At 41.5% G+C, this 19,569-nt stretch overlaps 1 protein-coding gene across 1 annotated transcript in view; it reads left to right on the forward strand.

Annotated features, from left to right (window-relative positions):
* Positions 1–19,394, forward strand: part of POU2AF1 (POU class 2 associating factor 1) — a 33,187-nt gene extending 13,793 nt beyond the window's left edge. Inside the window, exons 2-5 of the mRNA XM_027847318.1 lie at positions 12,338–12,468; positions 12,888–12,930; positions 13,334–13,599; positions 19,010–19,394. Of these exons, the coding sequence (XP_027703119.1) occupies positions 12,338–12,468; positions 12,888–12,930; positions 13,334–13,599; positions 19,010–19,321 (752 nt within the window). The 3' untranslated portion in view covers positions 19,322–19,394. The remainder of the gene's footprint in view (positions 1–12,337; positions 12,469–12,887; positions 12,931–13,333; positions 13,600–19,009) is intronic.
* The last annotated feature ends 175 nt before the right edge of the window (positions 19,395–19,569 follow it).

A 19,569-nucleotide genomic window follows, 5' to 3' on the forward strand; every position in this document is an offset into this window, starting at 1 on the left:
ATGAAAAAACTGAGGCATTCAGAGGTTATTTGACTTTCCCTCAGTCATACAAGTTAGTAAGTATTCAAATTTGAATCTTCCTGACTTCAGATCCAGGACTTTATGCACTGAACCACTAAGGTGACAAATGTTTTCCTTGGCTGTCCCCCATGGTTGGAATATGTTCCTTCCTCATTTATACTTCTTAACTTCTCTGGCATCCTTCAAATCTCAGCTAACAGACCACTTTCTAAAATAAGCCTTTCCCAGTCCTCCTTAATCTTAGTACCATCCCTCTGAGACTACCCCTAATTTAATCTGCATATCTCTTGTTTGTAGAGTTATTTGCATATTGTCTCCAAAAGATTTCCATTCTCACTAATTATATTGTCCTGTATCTCTTCTGCTCTTTCTGACCAACCTCCTCAAAAAAGGCCATATACAATAGATGCCTCCATTTTCTCTCCTCTTACTCTTTTTTTAATTTAATATTTTATTTTTTCCCCAATTACATGTAAAAAAAGTTTCACTTTTTTTTTCAAATTCTCAGTCCCAAATTCTCTCCCTTCCCCCATCCCCCACTCATTGAGAAGGCAAGCAATTTGATATAGGTTATACTCCTGGTTCTGCTCATTGCACTTTGCATCAGTTCATGCAAATCTTTCAAGGTTTTTCTTCTGACTCTCTTCTTAACCACTTATAATTCAGCTTCTGTCCTTATCATTCCAATGAAACCACTCTCTCCAAAGTTACCAATGATCTCTTAGTTGCCAAATCCAAAGTCTTTTTCTCAATCCTCAATCCTCATTCTCTTGACCTTTCTGCAACTTTTGATGTTGTTGATGACCCTCACCTCCTTGATCCTGTCTTCTCTCTAGGTTTTCAGAATACCACCCTCTCCTAGTTTTTTTCCTACTTATCTGATGTTCCTGCTCTGTCTTTGCTGAATCCTCCAACAATTCACACCTTCTAATCATGGGTGTCCCTCAGGATTCTGTCCTGGGTCCTCTTCTCTTCTATCTATACACTTCGTTTGGTGATCTCATCGGCTCCTATGGATTTAATTACCATCTCTATGCTGAGGATCCTTTTTTTTTTTTTTAGGAAATTGGGGGTTAAGTGACTTGCCCAGGGTCACACAGCTAGTAAGTGTTAAGTGTTTGGTCTGAGGCCAGATTTGAACTCAGGTCCTCCTGACTTCAGGGCCAGTGCTCTATCCACTGCGCCATGTAGCTGCCCCCTACTCTGAGGATTCTTAAATCTACCTATCCGACATCTATGTTGACCTCTAATCTTACATCTCCAACTGCCTTTCAGACATCTCAAACTGGCTGGCCAGTAGACATCTTAAACTAAACATGCCCAAAACAGAACTCATTATCTTTTCACTTGAATCCTCCCCACCTTCTACCTTCCCTTTTGCTGTAGAAGGCAACACTATCTTCCTGGCCCTTCAGACTCACAACACAGAAGCCTGGACACTTCACTGTCTCTCAGCCCTCATATCCAAGCTGTTGCCAAGGCCTATTGAATTCACCTTTACAACATCTCTTGAATTGGCCCCTTCTCTCCTCTGACACTGCCCCTACCCTGGTGCAGGCCCTTATCACCTCATGTCTGGACTATTGCAATAGCCTACTGGTGGGTCAGCCTGCCTTAAGTCTCTCCCCACTCCAATCCATCCTCCATTCTGCTGCCAAAATGATTTCCCCAGAGATAGTCTGATCATGTCAACCCCCTTCTCAATAAACTCCAGTGGCTCCTGTTGCCTCTAGGATCAACTGCAAAATGCTCTGTTAGGCATTTAAAGACCTCCATAATGTAGTCCCCTCCTACCTTTCCAGTCTTGATGCACCTTACTCCCTGAAACCTACTCTTTGATCCAGTGACACTGACCTCTGGGCTGTTCCTCAAGCAATACACTCCATCTTTCAGTTTCCGGCATTTTCTCTAGCTGTCCCCCTTGCCTGGAATGCTCCCCCTCATTAGTTCTGACTACTGACCTCCCTGGTTTCATCTCAGTCTCAACTAAAATCCTATCTTTTACTGGAAGATCTCCCCAGTCCCTTTTAAATCTAGCACTTCCATTCTATTGATTATTTCCTATTTATCCTACATATAGCTTGCTTTGTGTATATTTATTTGCATGTTGTCTCCTCCATTAGATTATAAGCTCCTTGAGGGCAGAGACTATCTTTTGCTTCTTTTTATATCACCAGCACTTAGCACAGTGCTTGTACATAGTAGGCACTATAGAAACGTTAGCTGTTGTTATTAATATTATTATTTACATAACAAAGGCACTACCTCTTTGGTCTATAGTAAAAGCAGGCTATCACCCAATTCAAACTCATCTGGGGAAGAAGGCATTTTTCTACCCATGCTAAGTTCTACCTTTGGATCCCATTGGACTCATTCTGTCTGGTTTGGGGAAAATAGCCATGGCAGATGAGCGAAAGGAACTATGTGGAAAATTCCAAGGCTAACTTTCACCATAAGGAGAAAGGATCTTTAACTGCCAGAAAACCAAATCCTATGTACTGATGTATGACTCAATGAATAACTGAGAGAAGGAATTCAATATACTACCAAACCCATCCCTCTTCAGCTCATTTCCATCCTGCTTACAAGCAGCTAGCTGGGGCAGTGGATAGACTACTGGGCCTGGAGTCAGGGAAACTTTAGTGCCTCCAACATTTACTAACTGTATGGGCAAGTCACTTCACCTTTGTCTGGCTCAGTTTCCTCAACTGTAAAATGGGGACAATAATAGCACCTACCTTGCAGGGTTGTTGTGGATCAAATGAGATAATATTTGTGAAGCACTCAATATAGCATCTGGTACATAGTAGGTGCCATATAAATGCTTATTCACTTCCCTCTTCCATACCAGTAACTGAGTCTCTCTTGCAATGTCTGCCCCATAGTGGGTACTTAATAAATGTTGGTTGACTGGAATGGAATTGAATTCTAGCACAAACAAGTCAAAAGAGACTCCTTAAACTGTAGTGAAGAGTGGCAGCAACTTTTGAATTTTGCTTTCATTCAGAAACCTGGGCATGTGTGCTTGCCTCTTGATTGGTTTATTTGATCAGGTTTGATCAATTATTTACTTTTTAGTTTGCTCTGTGTGTGTGTGTGTGTGTGTGTGTGTGTGTGTGATAATGAAACAGAAGTTTCAGTAGAAAATATGAACAAAATACTTACCAAGACTCCTTAGAAGAATTGATAACTATGTCACATGCTGAGGTGGGTGAAGAAATGTGTCACCTTTCAGAATGGTCCAGAGGAGGCTGCAGTGCAGTGGGCCTCGGCAGCCAGGAAGGCAAACCTTCTCACAGAGTGGGCCTGACCCAGGATTATGCTGAAGCTCGGGTCTTGTCTTTACCAGGTGGAGGAGACTACCAATGGGCCCATTGTCAGCAGCTCAACCCTACACTGCCTGAGATGGCAGCTGTGGTGGAAACGTGCCCACGAGCAGCTGCCCTGGGAGAAGGGCCTGCCTATGCCCTCAGCTGGCAGGCAGTAACTGAGGGGCATCACAATAAAGATCACTGGCTCTGGAGCTAGAGGAGCTGAAGTAAAATCCTACTTCGGATGATCTGCCACCTGCATGATCTTGGATGAGTTCCTTCACTTTCCTGGACCTCAGTTTCCTCGTCTGTAAAATGAAAGAGTTGAAGCAGATGGCCTCTGAGTTTCCTTCTAACTCTAGATGTCTGACCCCTTAGGAATAGCTATACAGACTGAATGCTGAGGTCATTTATGCATTTACGCAGGGCCTGTCTATCCCTCGTAGCCTCAAATCTATGCTTCTTTGAGCTTATGATCCTTCGGCCTAAGGCATAACTAGGTGAAAAACCTCTGTTTGGTGAGAGCCCGGGGTGGTTACTGTAGGGGGTCATTAAAACTATAAAGGCAGGTATTTTTGCAAATTTAGTTGGTGGTATTTTATTATACCTTAGTCAAGGAACTAGAAAGCCATATTTATTTAAATCAGTATGGGTCACATGTCCCCCTGGATCGGTGCACAGCGATGCCCGATAGACCCCAGAAATGGGCAGCATATGCCCATGCTGGTTCAGCTCTTGCCTGTCGTAGTTGGAGGCCTGTAGTGAGGCTGCAGCTGCAGCAGCCTTATTTTTGTGAGCTGGAGCATGTCCGGGTGTTCAGCAGGGGGAACCGAAATGTCTGCAGCTGCCTTTTTATACCCTCAGGTTTTCAGTTTTTCGTCTCTGAAAAGGGAAGCCCACACTGAGGCCTGAATTTATGGGTTTTTCCGTAAGTGAAATCTGTTTTTCCTTCACTCTGACTGGCAGCTTCCAATGATGCAGAAAGTCAACAGCGTTGAAATTTCAAATCCCCCAACAAAACATGCCAAGGGAAACTGGATGATGGCCAGCCTTGTTGTGGCAATGGTTGTATCTGGTGATTCACCCTTTGAGAACAATTGGGGAAATAATGGGCACTTGAGCACCAGGACAAATGATGGTAATGTTTTTGGGTCCATGGTGGTATCCCATGTGGTAACATAAACATGGTTTTCTCAGAATCCCAGGGAGATTGTGGTTAAATAATTGAAGATGTCATGTTTGCTCTGGGTGTCTATTCTCAGGCTGGTCTAGAATTTTACTTTCTTTAATTTATTTTTTCATTTTAACTATTTGAAAAATGGGCTACTTCTGGGATCCCGGTGCTATGAGAGAATATAGCTGTAATTTAAGATTTCTTTTCCCTCTCAATATTATGGGGAATCAATACTGATGAGAGGTGCTATAGAATTAGAAAGACAGTTAGGATCATAGATTTAGAGCTATAAGGATTCTGATGCAGTGGTGTGCTCTAGTTAGTGAGAGCCAAATATTAAATTTTGTGTGAGCCTTTACATCTTGGAAATCAGCAAATGCTACAAATTAGGGCTTGATTGATTGCTTTATTGATTTTCTAGACTTAAGAAAGAGATGGAGAAAATGTTAATAATGCAGATTAAACTTAAAAGTGTGTCAAGCATGTGTATATGGATATAGATACACATATAGATATATATTTCCCCCAGAAAGCTGTTTGTTAAACATTTGTTATTGTTGTTCAGTTGTTTCAATCATGTCCAACTTTTCATGACCCCATTTAGGGTTTTCTTGGCAAAAATATTGGAGTGATTTGCCATTTTTTTCTCCAGCTCATTTTATAGATGAGAAAACTGAAGCAAACTGGATTAAGTGACTTGCCGAGGGTCACACAGCTAGTAAGTATCTGAGGTTGGATTTGTACTCAGATCTTCCTGATTACAGGCCCAGCACTCTAATCAGCCCCTCCTAGCTACCTCTGTTAAACATTTACCAGCACTGAAAAGCTACCTAGGTGAACCCCCTCATTTTATACATATGGACATAGAGGCCCAGAGAAATAAAAATCACTTGCTGGATTTTACTCAGAGATAGGAAGAGATAGAGCCAAGATTTCAACACCAGTCTTCTGTCTTTAAATTCAAATATCTTTCTACTGGACTGTATACATTGCTGCTCTTGCGAGTGGATCTACCACGAGCTAGCTGTGTGACCTTAAATAAATCAATCCCTTTCTCCGGACCTTAATTTCCTCATCTATTTAAAAAAAAAAAAAGGGGGGAAGGCAGATTATCAGAGGGGTCAACCACATGAGTACCATAACACTCCTGAATGCAACCTGAACTAGATTAAAATATAGTTGGGAAATATTTAACAAGAACAATAAACAAAATTACATTTTAAAACTGAGTCAGTGTGTACAGCCTTCAGAAATCTTGCTATAGGGATTATCATTTCTATTTCAGTTTGACATGACTGGATAAGGTGACTTCTCAGGTTCCTTCCACTTCTGCTTTGATTCTACTGTAATCATAGCCTAAAATGAGTCGTCTGATTTGTGGTTGACTGAGGCTTCTCAGGATTTGTACTAAAGCTTCCAGGATTTCACTGGAATTGTGCTCAGACACTCTCAGAATTAGCCTTGTCAATAGCGCAGAAGAAGCAGATGTTTAAACCAGGTGAAGAGTAGAAAGGCTGGTTTCTTTTATCTTCATCATGAATTGTGGCTGGGCAGTGAGTGGGTCAGCTAAGGAACTTTGGGGACTTTGTAAATATTTGCAAAGTTGACCTAAACACGTTCAAGTATCAGAATGAAATTGTTAAGAATGGGAGCCTGGGGTAGAGGTGGTGCTGTTTGAGGGAAGAACAATGGACAAAATGACCTTTGATAGTTCCCTTTAGTCTCTGGATAGGCATCTATGCTTATTCTACACTCCATCCAGAGAGTTAGCTTGTCCCAGTTGGGTGCCCAGAGGGCAACTTGTGTCAGGGAAATGGGGTGGGTACGATGGCTATGTATCCACCTCTTTGGGAAGAATTCTCATTATGCCTGAACTGGATGTATATGGGACTGAGATTAGATTGCATTCCACCCTGAATTGAGATTAAGGATGAAAAGGCCAGGACCTGAGCCTAGATTTTCCTAATTCTAAGGGTTGCCACCATACCCTGATGTCTCTAATTCTCATTTCACAGATAGACACTGATCCTCAGAGGTATTAGGTAAATTGTCCATGGTCACATACTAGTGTTGGAGATCAGATTTGAACCCAAGTCTCCTGACTGCAGGAGTCAACTATCAGATTGACCTTCCTCAAGCACAAGTTTGACCATGTCACCTACATATTTAATCAACTCTAGAGGTTCCTTATTTTTTTTAATTTTTAATTAATTTATTTTGAGTTATCAACAATCACTTCCATATGCTTTTGAGTTTTAAATTTTTCACTCCTTTTCTCCCCACCTCCCTCCCCAAGATGGCACACAATCTGATATGGGCTATACATTTGCATTCCTATTAAACATATTTTCACATTAGTGATGTTGTCGGTAAGAATTAGAACCAATAGGAGAAATGACCAGAAAGCAGAAACAAAGCACAACAGAAGAAAAAAAAATAGCAAATAGTATGATTTGATCTGCATTCAAACTCCACAGTTCTTTCTCTAGATGTGAATAGCATTTTCCATCATGAGGCCTTTGGAGATGTCTTAGATCCTTGTATTGCTGGGAAGGATTAAATTTATCAATATTAGTCATTGCACAACGTGGCTGTTACTGTGTACAATGTTCTTCTGGTTCTGCTCATTTCACTCAGGATCAAACCATACAAGTCTTTCCAGGTTTTTCTGAAGTCAGCTTGTTCATCATTTCTCATAGCACAACAGTATTCCATTACATTCATATACCACAACTTGTTCAGTCACTCCCCAATTAATGGGCATCCTCTCAATTTCCAATTCTTTGCCACCACAAAAAGAGTTGCTATAAATATTTTTGTACATGTAGGTCCCTTTTAGAGGTTCCTTATTGCCTCTAGAATGAAATATAAAATCTTATGTTTGGCTTTTAAAGCCCTCCATAATATGGCCCCTTCCTACTTTTCCAATCTTCTAACTCCTTACAGTGCTCCCCTAATAACCTGGCCAAGTGACACTGGCCTCCTCACTGTTCTTCAAACTGGATGCTCCATCTCCCAACTCTGGGCAATTGCACTGTTATTTCCCATACCCAGAACACTTTCTTCCCTCATCTCTTCCTCCTGGCTTTCTTGGTTTCTTTTAAGCTTCAGCTAAAATCTCACCTTTTTTTATAAATAAATCCATGCTTAACTGTAGCCTGGAGGGGGGAGTGGGGAGGAAGGTGGGGGAAAGAACAAAGTAAAAAGTGTATAGCAGAGAACAAAAGAAAACTTACAAGGAAGCAAAGATGGACAACTTTCAACATAACATGCAGTATTTAATATATAGGCTTTCTTGAAATGGAAAGTTATTGCTATATATTCTGAATTCTCTCCTATGTTCTGCTGTGCACATGGCATTTTTTTCTTATTTTATATTTAAGTTTAATATTAAAATTTGTAATATGTTTCTTTTTCTTTTCTTGTTATGTATTTAAGTTTTAGTATGTCTAAAATAAAAAAGATAAAAAAGAAGCAAAAAAAAAAATCTCACCTTTTGCAACAAACCTTTCCTGATCCCTCTTACTACCAGAGCCTTCCCTCTGTTAATTATCACCAATTTATCTTGTATATATCTTGTTCATACATAGTTTTTTTGTGTTGTCTCTCCTATTAGATTGTGAACATCTTGAGAGCAAGGACTGGCTTTTACCTTTCTCTCTATCCCCGGTGCTTAGCACAATGCCTGACACATAGTAGGTGCTTAATAAATGCTTGTTGGTTTGACTTGACTTGATCTCCAGTATACCACATCATCTCCTTATAGGCTTTGAGGTAGACTGTGGGAGCAGGTTAGAAGCAGTTCCTCAAATAGTTACTCAGAGCATGTCCGAATGTAGCAACTGGGAGTCACCCCCATTAGCTGGACCCAGCCTTGGACTTTCCATCACCTGGAGTATTGAGGGAGGTAGAGAAGTTGTGGCATGTTGGGGTCATGTTACACCTATTGACACAAATGCCATGGGAATGCAAACATTGGAGGGTAGCTCCACTCACTAGCCTCCCTATATTGATTGGAAAGCAATAGAAAGCAATGATTGGTGATATTTTAGAAGTAGTTTAAGGTAGAGCTTGTGTTTCATGTCATGCGGCCGGAAAGGCAATCTGATGAGTTTTCCATGGTATTCCTCAGAACTAGCTATGCAAATTAGGGGCAAAATAGCTATGAATCTGTTTCTTTTGGGGGAAATTTCATTATGCTTGAACTTTATGTGTGTGTATGTATATATGTATGTATGTGTGTATATACACACACACATATGACTGAAACCACACTGCACTCTGCACTGAGTTGTAATTGAAGAGGAAGAGACAAGCTTTTGCTTTGGTTAAAGCTTTTATCCAATCTCTTCATCCCCCGTAAAGCAACTTCCTAATTTCCATTATACTTAGAACCTAAATGGATAGATTGTGGGACTAGATCTAACCCTCAGATAGAGCCCCTTGGTCAAACACTTCTTGCTCTAGAAGAAGAGACTCCAGAGAGGAGTATTCCTATCCCCTTCCTTCTGGTTGCCAGTGTAGGGTAAGTAAAACCGGTTGGGATTGAGGAGAAGGTGAGGGTGGTATGTGCAAAAGTACCTTGATTCCAGGAGGTAGGTCAACTGGACAGATGGCCAGAGGTATTCTTCAGGGGTCTGTCCAATATCATGGGCCTCAGCACCAGCTCCAAGGCTGAGGGGGAACAGCTGCTTCAGTGAGCTCAGGTTGTGGGGTACTTTCCTCCCACTTTCAGGTGAATGGCATATTGGTAATCCTACCCCTCACTCCTCGCAATGGCAGTGCTCAAAGAGCCAAGAGTGGAATTTTATCAGTTAGATATTTACAGAGCAAAGTCCAGCCATGGGCCTAAACTGAAGGATCTGGTGGGTTTAATAGATAGCCACACTTCCTGGCCTTTGATGCAAAGCCTGGGTCACTCATATCTGTAAGTGATAGCAGGACCTTGCTGGAAAAACTCTGGGCTGATACATGGTGGGCTGAACCTGACTATGGACCTGCTCCCTGTGAAGTCCATAGAACAGACCTTCCTATTATTGTCAGTTAGCTCACATGGGCAAGACAGGTAGGAAACTGATACAGGGGTAGAAAACCTGTGACTTCGAGGTCTTTTTTAAAGGGGGTTTGTTTTGTGAAGTTTGGGTTCAATCAAAGGGCCACACTTGAGGACCTCGAGGGCTGCACGTGGCCTTGAGGCCACAGGCTCCCCAGCCCTGGGAGAGTATTACTATTATTTGGCAACAGCTACCTCTTGAAGTCACCAGCTTTGCTATGGGATGAAACAGGTTAGAAAGTGTTCTAGGTACAGGGCTCATGCTTAGGGACATCTCTACCAGCTCCATTCATCTAATGATTGAAGAAGTAACTAGCTTTCCTACCTCAAGACATCTTGTCCAATGACCACTCAGGCCTTGCCAAACCCAAACCCCGGTTTATCGGGGCCATCCATTCATCTTCTCTACTCCTACTTTACATAGCTCTCAAGGAAGTGACACACATGTGTGGACTGGATCCACTAAAGTGCATGTTATCTAATGTCAACTGGGCCATCACTACTCCTTTCCTACTTGACTTCATTTTCTATTACCTCTCCCCCACCCAGTAGCTATTCTAATCCTTTTCTTCTCCAGCCTCTTATATTGTCCCTTTCACCTCTCTTGCACCAGAGGGCCTCATCTCCTACTTTATCCAAAAATATAGGCCAACCATCATGACCTCTCTCTTCTCTTCTATTTGACACATTAGACCCATTCAACTTCATCTCCCATTCTGTTCTCCTTTGCTCCATTCTCTGACAAAGAGATTACCCTTCTCCTTGTGAAGGGCAATCCTCCTTCACTGTGCCTGAATCCCATCCTATCCCATCTCCTCTAGGAGCTTGCACCCTTAAACTTGCTCTCTAGTCTCCAGTCTTTCTATCTCTACTGGCTTCTTCCTGCTACCTACAAATAGACCCGAGCCTCTGCCATCCACAAAAACCTTGACTCTGCCATTCATTCAGTCCTACATCGGTCCTCCCTTTTTCAAGCTTCTAGAAACAGCTGTCTTACATTGCAAAATCCAATGAACTGCTTTCATTCTTCCTTTTCCTGGAACCTCATAATTTGACACTATTGATTACCTCCTTTCTTTCCCTGTGTTTTTCCACAGTTGTTTTCTCCTGGTTCTCCTCCTATTTGTTTGACTTTCTCCTTTGCTGGTTTATCTTCCATATCCTACCCCTTTACCATGATTATCCACCAAGGTTTTATCTTGTACTCCTTTTTTTTTTCTTTCTCTACATAAGGGGCTCGTAGCTTAGGATATGTAAACTTTAAAATATCTGTGTTTATAGATAACTGTATTTCAATACAATTGGTTTCCTTTTTGTGCATTTAAAAGCATATTTCTGAAAAGGTGTCCATAGGCTTCATGAAACTGACAATGGAGTCCATGACAAAAAAAAAAAAGACTAAGAACCCCTGCTCTGCACCCTTTCTTCTGGTTTTTTTTTTTTTTTTTGGTTAGGCAATTGGGGTTAAGTGACTTGCCCAGGGTCACACAGCTAGTAAGTGTTAAGTGTTTGGTCTGAGGCCAGATTTGAACTCAGGTACTCCTGACTTCAGGGTTGGTGCTCTATCCACTGGGCCACCTAGCTGCCCCACCCCCCTTTCTCCTGGTGATCATCACCTACTAGACTCTAGTAACTAGAGGCTTAATGACTTCTAGATTTATATAACTAACCACAGTTGCTCTCCCAAGCTCTAGCTACAGTAGATTGTTGGATATTTCAAACTGGATGTTGTGTAGGCTCCTCAAACTCAATATGTCCCAAATGGAATTTTCATCTTTCTTCCTCCTCAAACCCATCTGTCCTCCAAACTTCCCTCTTTCTGCTGAGGCCAGCTCCATCCTTCTAGTTACTCAAGTTCATAATCTCATAGTCATCTTCCTTCACCCCCACATCCAATCAGTTAAAGTCTTGTGGATTCTGTATCTTCAACTGTTCTCATATTTATTCCCTTTTCATTCACATGGCTTCCACTGTAATTCAGGCCTTCATTACCTCTCTCTTATACTATTACAAAAGCCTGAATATGGAGGCAAGAAGACTTGAGTTCAAATCTTGCCTCAGATGATGTTGGGTACTTAACTTCTGTCTGCCTCAGTTTCCTCATTTGTAAAATGGGAATGATGATAGCACTTATCTCAGAGTTGCTATGAGGATCACATTAGTTAGCATATGTAAAGCACTTTGCAAATCTTGTTGTGCTTTATAAATGCTAGCTATAATGATGATGACAAGAAACAATAATACTCAATAATAACTAATGATCTGAAGCAGTTTATGATAAGCTCCAAATGAAAGCAGTAAGTACTGCAGGATTCCAAAGGATGGAAAATGTCTTACCTCCAAGAAAAGTTAGAGTTTGGATAAGTGTTAAAAGAGCAGGAAGAGCATCTCAGGAAGGAGAAATGGGATTGCTAAAGGCAAAGAGGAGAGACCACATTATCCCTGTTCCAGGAGACAGTTGGAAGAGCTTGACTTAAATGGAAGGAAATAAGATTAGGAAAAGAGATCAAGGCTAGATTGCTAAGGTCTTTGAAGGTGAAATGAAGGAGTCTGAACTTCATCCTGGTGGCAATAAGGAGATATCTAAGTTTTAGGGTCATGGGAGTAACATGATGAACGTGATAGTTTAGGTAGGGAGAACCCTCTGACTCCTCCTCTTGGACCCAGACCTTTGAAGACTTGAGGTGAGAAGAAACTATAAGTAATAGGGAACTTTACCTGGGAAAAGAAATTGTAAAGGAATGGGCAATAAGCACAGAATGAAATTGTACTTTGCAGCATCGGCTCCTGAGCAGGCACCAGCACCACCCCGGCCATACCAAGGTGTCCGTGTGAAGGAGCCAGTGAAAGAACTGCTGAGGAGGAAGCGCGGCCTTGCCAGCGGCGGGCTCACAGTGGCCGCAACCACGGTGAGGACACCAGTTGTTGCAAAGAATGGGATTAGATAAGGTTGGACCAACACTGGGGGCATTCCTCTGCAGGGTGGGAAGTTACCTTTGGGATGTCTCCGTAAGGATACATGAACCTGTGCCAAGATGCTCATCATTCAGTGTGGGTCCTGTAGTCTCAATTTAGTGAGCTTATGTTTATTATTGGCATACTCACTGAAGGCTTTGTTACATTTTCCCCATGAAGACAAGGGCCAATTTATTACTGTCTTTTTATCTCCATTGGTCAATTGTAATATCCTACACTGAGTGGGTTTGAATTTAATTACATGGAGGAGAAAATTATCAGGGATGCCCCATGGTCTTTGAGAAGACCAGCTAAGATTGGGAGCCACTCAGAATCTGGAGGAATCTTCAACCTGGTCATCTTTTCTCTCTAGGTGGTGTTGCCCCATCAACCCCTTGCAACCTATGCCGCAATGGGTAAGTCCTTTTTGATGCTTCTGTCTGGTTCTGGCCTCTCAGTAAGAGAATATGGTATAATGGAATGAATTCTGGCTCTAGAGTCTGGGGATCTAGGTTCAAATTTCATCTCTGTGACCTTGGGCAAGTCTTGTGGGTGTTAGTTTTCTCATCTCTAGAATAAAGGGGTCAGGCTAGATAGCTTCTGAGGCCTCCTGCCCTATGACTCTGCCTGACTCATCCCTGATGACTCACCTACTTTTTGCCCTTGAGTGAAATTGTACTCGGAGTACAGAGACCCAAATTTTTTTTGTTTTTGGTTATGTTATCAACTATGCTACCTTGGCAAATCACTTCATCCTCTAGTCCTCAGTTTACTCATCTGTGAAATAAACTCTAAGATTCAATGATTCTTTCCCTTCAGGACCATCCTGCCTGGACATGGAGGTCCCTGCATCCACAGTGACCGAAGAAGGGGCCCTGTGCACAGGCTGGCTCTCTCAGCCTGCTCCTGCCACCCTGCAGCCCCTAACACCGTGGACACCTTATCCTGAGTACATGCCCCATGAAAGTGTCAGCTGCCCTTACTCTACTGATATGTTTGTTCAGCCTGTGTGTCCCAGCTACACGGTGGTTGGACCCTCATCGGTGCTGACGTATGCCTCCCAGCCACTCATCACCAACTTTACGGTATGCTTCCACTGAAGTCTGTTCCCAAACTATTGTCCCCCAACTGAAGGATATTCAGTTGTCTTCCTTGGGAATTCCTGATGATGTCAAGTGACAACAAGTTCTCTTCTTCTGCCTCTTTAGCCTAAATCTCCTCAGTTCCCTCTATAAATTTAATTCAGCAGTGCATTTCTGTCTTGATAATGTAACATTTTAACTTGATGTTGATACTAATTGTCAATCTGTTTGGGGTGAAATGCCAGCTTCAATCCTTCTTTTCTAATCTACTGACATTAGACACTTCAAGGGGACCCAGGATTGAGTAACTTCCCCTACTTTTGTGGTTAACTCTAAATGATTTGGTAGCAGTGACTAGGAAATTCATTTATTCATTCAGAGCCAACTAGGTGGGCAGTAGATAGACCATTGGACCTGAAGTCAGGAAGACTTGAGTTCAAATATGTCCTCAGACATTTACTGGTTGTCTGATCCTGGGCAAGTCACTTAATTTCTGTCTCCCTCAGTTTCCCCATCTGTAAAATGGGGATGATGATAAGTCCTACCTCCTAGGGTTGTTGTGAGAATCCAATAAGATAATATTTATCAAATGTGTTGCAAACCTTAAAACTCTATATAAATTCTAGCTATTATTATTTATTCTTTCATTTGAGGCAGCAAGGTGGCATAGATATATGGCAAAATATTGGACTGGATTTCAAATCCTGCCTAGCTTTATGACCTTGAACAAGTCACTTAATTGCCGCTTCAATTTCCTCATCTGTAAAATGGTGATAATATCCTTTTCCTCACAAGATTGTGGTAAGGATCAAATAAGACAGCATATCTTATGCTTTGCCTTGCAAACCTTAAAGTGTTGTTTAAGTGTTAGGTGTCATTCATTCATGCATTCATTTATTAATTCAGGCAACAACATTTATTAATCCCCCGCCAGGGGCAAGATACTATGGAATACATTCTGGAGGAGATGTAAAGATGTGTAAGATATGATCATTGCCCTCAAGGAGGTTATAATCCTGGGAAGATACTTTAATGCTTCAAACACATCCAGGATTTTATTGGTGTGCTTTTTTTTTTTTTATTCCCTCCTTAAGTAAAAACTTAATTGCTTTCTCTCTGTCTTGGTAGATAGTCTTTGTGAATTGCTAATGGATGAAAAAAAAAAAAAAAAGACATCGTCATCTAGTAGACTACCTGCTGAGGCAGTCTCAGTGGACAGAGCACTTGGCTTGGATTTAGGAAGACCTAAGTTCAGATCTGGCCTCAGACGCTTAGTAGCTATCTGGCCTCGGGCAAGTTATTTAACTTCTATTTGCCTCATTTTCCTAAACTGTAAAATATAAATAGTAATAGCATTTACCTCTCAGTGTTGATGTGAGGATAAAATGAGATAATATTCATTAAGCATTTAACAGTGCTGGCCCATAGTAGATGCTTCAATAATTGCTTTTTTCATCTTTCCTTCTGGTAATGAGCCTCTCATACTTAAATCTAGTCTTTAGAATAATACAGTCCTTTGCTGAGCCCAGTAAATAAATATACATGTATATGTATACAAATAAGGGAAAATCTGAAGGCACTGGGATTTCTTCAAAGTGAGCTTAGTAAATAAGTTTAGGCAGTGAATGAATGAATGAAACAACTTATTAAATACTTACAATGTGTCAATCACTGCTAAAGTGAGATAGTCCCTGCCATTGAGAAATCCTCAGTCTCAATTGCAGGGACTGTGTCACATATTTGTATTTGTACATATTAATAATAATAGCTAACATTTATATAGTACCTACTATGTGCCAGGAACTGTGCTAAATGCTTTACAATTATTGTCTCATTTGATCCTCACAACAACTCTGGGAGGTAGGTGCTATTATTATCCCTATTTTATAGATGAGGAAACTGAGGCAAACAGAGGTTAAGTGACTTGCCCAGGTCACCCAGCTAGTAAGTGTCTGAGGCTGGATTGGAACTCTGGTCTTCCTGACTCCAGGCCCAGCGCTCTATCCACTGAGTCCCATGCTAGTGGGGAGACAATAAATAAAGGAAAGTAGGGGTTAGGGAAGAGTTTTTGTCTGGGGCAGTGGGGTTACGGGGATTGTGAATTCAGTCATAGGTCCACTGAGTCTTTCCAGAATCAATGGTGGTGTTGCTTTGATTTCTCGAAGAAATCTAAAGTCTAAAGCATGTAGATATTAAATGACTTACCCAGGGCCACACAGCTAATAAGAATTAGAACCTAGATTACTAAGTATATGAATCCAAATCTTACTGACTCCAAGCCCAATATTCTATTCACTGTTCTTTGATGCAGAAATACATACAAATAACTATAATAAAAAATGGTATACTATAAATACATGAGATGTATGAAGTATTAAGAGGTTAGGGGAGTTTAGAAAGCACTACTGGTTGTGGGGTGGGGCAGGGGAAAAAGTCTTTGAATGAAATGGAATTTCAGCTGAGCCTTGAAAGGTAGGTAGGATTTGAACAAGGGGAGATGGGTCATGTGTGAGTTTGTGGGGGAGGGGTAGTCTTTAAGCCATTTCAATTGTAGGGAACAGTATGAACCAACATTGTTCCTGACTTATTTAGTAGCATGAAGTCTAGGCTTCATGGAAAGATGAAATGAAACATATGAAACCATTTTTATTAGCCCTGTACACAGGACAAGTGGGTATGAGCCGTATGTCCTACCCTCTGTGGACCATCATCTCTTTTCCCAATATGAATCACAGAATCTCCAAATCGGAAGGGAGCTCAGAGTCCACAGAGGCTGAGTACTCTTAACGTTTTGTTTTGGTTTTTTTTTTAAACCTCATGGACCCCTTTGGCATTCTGGTGAAGTCCATGCCCCCTTTTTGGAATTACATTTTTCAATGCACTAAACAAAATACATAGAATTACAAAAGAGACTGTGTGGAATCAAAATCAAAATATTAACAAAACAAGTTCACAGACCCCAGTCTAAGAACCCAGGATTTTAGTCTAACCTATATCTGAACCAGGATCCCTCTCATAAAGTACATGACTAACCTTTGGTGGAAAATTTCTAGTGAGAGGTAACTTTCTGCCATTTGGGAGGTTGGACTCAATGACTTTAAAGGTCCCTCTCAGCTCCAAATATATGATCTTATGACCCTGTGATCCTATGATTCCACTTTGTAATAATTCCAAATATTAGGAAGCTTTTCTTTACATCAAAATCCAAATTTGCTTCTTATACAACTTCTACCCATTGCTTCTCTGGCAGAACAAATTTTAATATCTCTTTCACTTGACCAGCCTTCAGATACTTGAAGACAGCTATGCTAACCTCCCAAAGCCTTGTTTGCTCCAGGTTCAACTTCCCTAGTTCCTTTAACAGCAAGCTCTTAAGGCCCTTCACCATCCTGACTACTCCACAATGGGCATCTTCCCCCTTATCACTATCCTTTCTAAAATGTGGCTTCAAGAAATGGATCCAATATTCCAGGTGTGGTCTGATCAGGGCAAAGAGTGCAGGGGAACTTTCGTCTCTCTAGTCCTAGGCAAAATGCTTCTCTTAAAGCAGCCTAAGGTGGCAACAGCTTTTTCAGCTGCCATGTCACACTGTTGATTCATAGCAACCTTGTGGTCCACTAAAGTCCTCAGATCTTAAAACTAACTCCAGAATAATCCAACTTGTAGTCTCTTTCACCTCTAGTCTTTGGACAGGACTTGGGATACCCTTGCATCTCTGCTTTCAGAGCCCAAAGGCATTTCCATTCTTTCTCAGCCTGACGGCTTCATGGGGCGGAGCTGAGGGGAAGGGAGGAATGATGGGTTAGATGCTTGATTGCCTTTAGTAACAACAATAACAACAAAAAAAATAATAATAAGGCAGTTGTATAGTGCTTTAAGGTTTGCCAAACACTTTACAGATATTATCTTATTTGATCCTCACAAAAACCCTGGGAGGTAGGTACTATTGTGATTCTCCTTTTACAGATTAGGAAACCGAGGTAAACAGAAGTTAAGTGACTTGCCCAGGGTCCAACAGCTAGTAAGTGTCTTAGGCTGGATTTGAATTCAGTTCTTCCTGAGTTCACTGGGTTCCACTGCACCAACAAGCATGACTCATTATAAAGCACTTTACAAATTCTTTTCATAGCAGATCTGTAAGGTAGGTAGTAGTGTAAGTGTTATTAACTCCATTTTATGAGTTCAAAGAAGTTGTGACATCCATTGTTACATAACCATTAAGTGTCAAAGCTAAGATTTGAACTCAGGTCTGACTTCAGATGTATTACTCTTTCTACTACATCACTGACTTCTCCCAATCTTATTTAGCCCTATCAGAGCTCAGGGTGCAGAGCCAAGTTGAGTCAAATTTTGAGGTCCCTGAGACAGCTAGGTGACTAGAGCACTAAACTTGGAGTTAGGAAGAATCTGAGTCTAGACCTGGCCTCAGACACTTACTAGCTGTGTGACTCTGGGCAAGTCACTTAACCTCTGTTTGCCTCATTCTCCTCAATTATAAAATGAGGATAATAATAGCGCCTACCTCTTAGGATCATTGCGACTTTCAAGCGAGATAATATTTGTAAAGTGCTTAGCACAGTACCTGGCAGATAGTAGACATCAAATAAATGCTTACTGTTATTATTATTTTTATTAATTTCAATACACCCAGAAATAACTCATGTCCTAGACCAAGAATATTTGCTTTGAGAGGCTCATCACTACTGAATTGCTGATACTGGCAAGAGGGAAATATATCTGTATTTTCTATTAGATAAAGCTCAGGACACCTGGCTCCTGAGGTGATAGGACCACATTAACCCTGTATATAGGCAAAATAGGTAGATATCTAGGTGATGAGATTTGGAAGCTACCACATGATGCCAAAGTAGGGTCTAATCAGCTTGCCACAGTGCCTGTAATTCTTATTATTAGAGTTACTCCTTGGGGTTAAGGCATTGTAACTTCAGAAGGTCCCAGTTATCTTGTACGTGTGACCAGAAAGGGTACAATATATTATTCATGAGCAGTCATGATGCTATGTACACTGGGTATGAAATTACCTGTCACCTAGCAGATATGAGGGACATCAAGGAATGGAACATGGAACAGGTGAGTTTTGATTGAAGGTATGGGCTAGAAAACTGGAGCTTATGCATAGGGGCCTCTGTTAGTTGTGGAAGGGTGTGCATGCATGTGCCTTTTCATGTAGGAATGTACATGAGGAACAGAAGACAGGATGACCAAAGATTATAATTTTGTGCTTGGCAGATTCCTGGGGATACTATAGGGACTGACATGGAACCCCAGGGGTAGGAGATCAGGAAAGGTCTGGCATGAAGAAAAAACACACTCAGAAAGTGAGCCAGGCAGATAAAGACTTCTCCCACAATGTAACTGACCTCTGTCCTGTGCTTTCTAATTCTTCCCACAGACCAGGAATGCCACACCAACAGGTGGGCCTCAGCTGGAGGGGACGGAGCACCAAGCACCTCTGACTTACTTCTCATGGCCTCAGCCCATTTCAGCTCTGCCCACTTCTACCCTGCAGTACCAGCCCCCAGCCCCTACACTGCCTGGGCCACAGTTTGTACCACTCCCTATCTCCATCCCAGAGCCAGTCCCTCAGGACCAGGAAGATACAAGGAGGGCAATCAATACTCTGCCCATAGAGAAACTACTCCTAGAAGAAGAAGAAAGTGATACATATGTGATGAATCACACTCTGTCTGTGGAAGGGTTTTAATATCTGGTGTTTGGTTTATTCCTGTCTAATCACTGAACATAGGTCTTGTGAATACACAGGCGATTCAGTTTGACACATTCTGTCTTGTGCTAAAGTCATGGAATCTTAGAGCTAGCAAAAATTTTGAAGTCACTTTGTAGTATCTTTCTTCCTTCCCTTTTTCCCTCCTTCCTTCCTTTCCTTCCTTCCTTCCTTCCTTCCTTCCTTCCTTCCTTCCTTCCTTCCTTCCTTCCTTCCTTCCTTCCTTC

This window comes from Vombatus ursinus, unplaced genomic scaffold, assembly GCF_900497805.2.
Source record: "Vombatus ursinus unplaced genomic scaffold, bare-nosed wombat genome assembly UNPS02015398.1, whole genome shotgun sequence".
NCBI lineage: Eukaryota > Metazoa > Chordata > Mammalia > Diprotodontia > Vombatidae > Vombatus > Vombatus ursinus.